Raw genomic sequence first — 5239 nt, forward strand, 5'->3', positions numbered from 1 at the left:
ATTCTTGTGGCACTCCACGAAGCATGCCGTTAATAAACACATAGAACTCGCCCCCATATACATTCCACTACGAAGGAAAACTGGAAGTGAGGCAATCCATCTCAACGGACCCCAGAGTTTTTAAAAAACCAGGCGGGAAAACACACGGACGCTTCATCGGAGGCTGCACTGATGTTACCAAGCATGGTAACGAAATATCTGCGAAACAAGAAACCAGCTCGATGAGCCAACCAACCTCAACATCCACAACCCGAGCTACAAATCGACTCCAAAACCTTAGTCACTAGAACTGTACATAGTACTCCAAAAGTGGCCTCACCAATGTCATGTACCCATTAGAGCATTTTTAATTCTGTTCCAATGCATTTTGAGTTATTTGTCATATGAATCATGGATCCAGAAATCCAGTTCGAGTAATCTAGCAAATTGGGTATTAATCCCTAAACATGTTTCAGAATTTGTTGATATTGGTGTAGTTCATATTTTGCCAACCTGTTTGGATCTGTCTAGTTGCAGCTTGTTTGGTAGCACAATGCTTGGGTGGAGAATAGTGACTGTCACTGCAAACGGTGGCATGTTGTCTCAGTGGTTAGCACTGCTGCCTCAATGTTGGGGACCCAGGTTTGATTCCAGCCTTGGGTGATGGTGTAACTAGAATTTGCACACTGTCTGCATGGGTTTCCACTGGATGCTTCAGTTTCCTAACACAGTTAAAGATGTGCAGGTTGGGTAGATTGGCTATGCTAAATTACCTGTGTCTAGGGATGTGCAGGCTAGATGGATTAGTCATGGTAAAATATGGGAATAAGGTAGGGGACTGGAGTTGGGTGTGATACTCCTTGGTGGGTCAGTGCAGACTCGATGGGCTGAATGGCCCCTTTCAGTACTGTAGGAATTCTGCGATAACAGCTTGACTTGTAGGTGGGTAAGTAAGTTATTAATGTTAATCATGTGAACAATAAGATTTGACTTGCTTTCAGTTGCTGTGATCACTCTACAATGAGGCTTAAAATCAAGAATGGTGTCACTACCCAAGGAAGATTCCTAGAACCAGGATTCAGTGAAAGCACTGGCTATTCATTTTGATGTAAGGCAGCTTTTAAGGTCAATAATTAATTCTGGATGTGCACTTGTTAGTGGGACTGAAATCAATCATCTGACAGCAATTGTGCTTTTGAAATGGAGGGAGTTGTGAAGTGTTTGGAGAAATTCCTTTTATAAGACCCAACTTTGGTGATCAGTTTGGCCCAGAAATGAGTTTGTTCACTTTTCTACTTGGAACATTCTCCCCAATCCCAGTTAGTGCCTGGCTCTGTTTTGCTGTCCATGGCTTGGTTTGCCTTTCAGAAGCTTGAAATTTTGTGCTGTTCTGTTTTAGTGCCATTTATTGCTACATAATAATTTTTATACACCATGTACACTATTTTCTATAGAACTTAGCATATTTAACTATAAACATTTAACATTACCAGCCTGTCTAACAAGCATCAGTATTCTGATTTGTGGCTCCAAGCTAATTGTCTTTCCTAATTCTTTGGTTTTGGAGTCTCTTATTTTCTGGTTTTGAAAACATTATTTTGGATGTTATTAGGGCTGTGATGCATTTCTTTCGGGTTTTTTGTGCTTCTGGCTGTCTGACCAGTGCTGATATTGGAAGTTTCAGTGCATACCTTTTTGTTTTAAGAAAAGGGGCATAGACACTGGTTTGTACAATTTTGCTAATCTACAAAACTAACTTCCTCCTTTTTCAGTAGCTTTGATATTGGCTTCATTTTGTAGCAATTTTGACCACAATCTGATCAAATTTTGTAAGATTTTCAGTTGGAAAGATTAAGACACTTGCTAATCAGGTTTGCTTGTTGCTTATTTAACTACTTTGGTTTGTAATGTGGCAACTACAACTCTTCTTTTCAACATTTTGAAAGAGTTGTACTGCTGTTTACATACAGCTTGGAACATTTGAGGCAGATGAGTGGTTTGTTAATGTTATGGTTTAATTTTAAACGAGCTGTGCCTGGCTTTTGGCTTGTCACTACTTCTATATTTTAACCGAGGTAAAGGAGTCTAGCTGTTCCTTGTCTGGGCTACTGAAGATGGCGAATGTTTATAAACATTACCATGTTAACTCTTTGTGAGTTTGTCTTTCTTTCTATGTTGAACACCCATTTGTTTCTTAATGTTACCCTGTTTTTAAGATTCAGTTTTAACTCTTCAACTTAAATAAATCTGACTGGGATCAATTGTATAGATATACAGACTATGACAGTTGTTTGAGGTAGCTAGCTTTAACAGTGAAACTTCTAACTGCAGCTTAACTGCAAGTTAAAAGCTCAATCACAGTTGGACTGCAGTTGTGGAATATAAATTGAGAAAAGACTAATCTGAACAGTAATTACAGATGGGTAGTCTTGCAACTGTACTTTTTTGTAGTTCAAACTCTTTTCTTGCAGCTTCTAACAGTTGTTGGTAGTGTTTAAATATGACATGAACCTGATATAACAACTTGGTAGTTAATGACGCTTGTCGTAATGCAGCTATCTGAGTGAGAACTGCGGATGCTGTAAATCAGGATCAAAAACAAATTGCTGGAAGCTCAGGAGGTCCGGCAGCATCTGAAGGAAAAAAAGCTAACGTTTTGGATTCGGTGACCCTTCCTCATAAGTGTTGAGGATAGGTCATCGGACCCCGAAACATATCACCGGATCCGAAACATTAACTCTGATTTTTTTTTTTCTTCACGGATGCTGCCAGACCTCCGAGCTTCCAGCAACTTGTGTTCGTCCCTTCTGATCCGTTTTTTGCAATAACTTCAACAGTAGAGATTGAGATTCATTTTAATATGAATGCCATTTATACTAAAATACTATGATTAACCCAACTTATAAATCAAAGCGTTCAAAATTTAAAGTCATATTTGTTCTTTTCTAAAGTTATGTTAAGAGTGATGTGAGATGTTTACATGCCATGATTAAAAACATTGTTGGATAACAGTTTTTTTTAATGCTGTTCTAACCTTTTTCCAGGTGAGCTGCTAACGTCAGGGACAACTGCAACTGTAGCTTTGCTGAATGAAACAATGCTTGTAGTGGCCAGTGTTGGAGATAGTCCAGCGATTCTTTGTCGTGAAGGGAAAGCTAAGCAATTAACAGAAGATCACACCCCAAGAAGGAAAGATGAAAAGAAAAGGTATATGTACATCTTCAAAATAAATCTGATCTCACTTCTGTGGCTCACGTTTAATAGAAAGATTTAATGCTATAGTGCATACTGTAGACTCAATAGTTCAATACCAAGAACGGGAGACTAGGTAAATACTTAACTCTAGGATCGTTCACACAAAGCTAAGGAGATTTAATGTTAGTTTGCCCTTTTTAAAATTGTGTGGCTACAGGTTGTGAAATTATAGATAGAAAATCAAATTAAAATCTTGTGTGAGGAGAGCGGTTAGGTGAAATTGCAGTGTTGGATAGGGAATAGCTGAATTGGAAACTTTCAACCTTAAAATTGGACAGATGGGAAGGTGAAGTTACAGAACTATAGGGGGAAAATGAAGTAGCAGCATTACTGCAGAGTTGACAGTCAGATGATGGTGCTCCAGTATTGTAGATCTTGCTGTTCTAACTCTAGCAGCAGTTGTATAAATGTCACCTTGCAAATGGAGAAAATATACTGACATCAAGCAGGCTAGTCATGCATGTCCAATTGTTTGGTGATCTGAAATTGATTTTAAATTTTTAAAAGTTGGTTGGAAACTGTATTAACTGGAGATTGCAATTCCCTTTTTTAAAACACTAAGGATTAAGGAGTGTGGCGGTTTCATAGACTGGAATAGTGTTGGAGATCCTTATGTAAATGGTCGATTAGCCATGACCCGTAGCATTGGGGACATGGATCTCAAACCTTTTGGGGTAACTGCTCAACCAGAAGTTAACACAGTCAAGGTAAAACATCTTGAACTTTACTTGTCATATGTTTCCTTTCCAAAAAGTGTTAAATCTAACTAATAGTGCCAACATTATTACCAGTTGGAACATGCAAAAGACTGTTTCCTGATCCTGACCACTGATGGAGTTAGTGGAATTATGGAGGCACAAGAGATGTGTGACATTGTGAAAAAATACCAGGATCCATCAGAAGCTGCTGCAGTTGTAAATGAGCAGGCAAGAAAGTTTATCAAACTTTAACTATCCCCAGTATGACTCCCTGTTTGTTACTGTTAACCTTTAACATTATACATTTCACTGGCCTTATTAATAATGTAACTGGTATGACAATTTCCCAAGGATAATGGAAACTACTTCTTTAAAATTTTAAACCAGTGCAGATAATACTGTTCACTCCTGTTATTTTATATTCTAATGTTAAATGTAAATTTCAGGCTCTGCAGTATGGAACACAAGATAATGTAACTACCATGGTTGTGCCACTTGGTGCCTGGGGGAAATACAGTACTTCACTTGGTCAAACAAGTTTTGGAAGGATGATGGTTGCAAGCTCCAGATGGCACTGAGTGTTCACTGATATTGGAAACCACTACACTCTAATCCAGATTACCACCATTTTTATAAAATGTTTGTATTTGTGTTTTTTGGATTTTTGTTACATTCTAACAGATGTAAAGTTGACGCTGTAATCCACATCAGTTAGCTTTCTTTGACCGTTAGATCTGAATACTGTTACCATTCACTTAGCAATATCAACCTCTGACTATCCAATCTGATTTTGCCAAAGTTGACTTGTAACTAATAATTCAGCATCCATGTAAGTATAATAACACCCCTAGTGTTCATGTGCAAATGATACTACAGCCCTGGACAAGGGGCAGATGTAATTTTTGTGTTGTGTGCAGAGCTAAAAGGCTGGGTGGGGAGCAAGAAAGGAGTACCAGCACAGACATGATGGGTCAAAAGGCCTATCCTGTGATGTATGTAGAAATGGGCCAACCAATCCATGTTTTCACTTGCATGTTATACATTGGACCAGATCCTGTCAAAATACATTAAGAAGATAGGGTCTACATTAACCGTCTTTTTTGTCGTCTTATTTCAAAGGCAAGTACCCAGTGTTTTGTCCCAGATGCAACCCAATTGGTCAAACTATATAGGATTTAAAGCAAAACATACTTTACTCATCCACTATAGTTCAAATACAACAAAAAGGAAATTGGAATACTTAACTCTCTATTGGGAAAACTAACAGAATAATAGATTATTAACTGTTCCAATATAGTAACATCCTG

At 38.2% G+C, this 5239-nt stretch overlaps 1 protein-coding gene across 1 annotated transcript in view; it reads left to right on the forward strand.

Moving 5' to 3' along the window:
- LOC109915518 (protein phosphatase 1K, mitochondrial-like) overlaps window positions 1–4894 on the forward strand; it is a 10403-nt gene extending 5509 nt beyond the window's left edge. Inside the window, exons 4-7 of the mRNA XM_020515157.2 lie at window positions 3024–3186; window positions 3797–3941; window positions 4026–4160; window positions 4379–4894. Of these exons, the coding sequence (XP_020370746.1) occupies window positions 3024–3186; window positions 3797–3941; window positions 4026–4160; window positions 4379–4510 (575 nt within the window). The 3' untranslated portion in view covers window positions 4511–4894. The remainder of the gene's footprint in view (window positions 1–3023; window positions 3187–3796; window positions 3942–4025; window positions 4161–4378) is intronic.
- The last annotated feature ends 345 nt before the right edge of the window (window positions 4895–5239 follow it).

The sequence above is a fragment of the Rhincodon typus genome, chromosome 20 (genome assembly GCF_021869965.1).
Source record: "Rhincodon typus isolate 14 chromosome 20, sRhiTyp1.1, whole genome shotgun sequence".
Classification (NCBI taxonomy): domain Eukaryota; kingdom Metazoa; phylum Chordata; class Chondrichthyes; order Orectolobiformes; family Rhincodontidae; genus Rhincodon; species Rhincodon typus.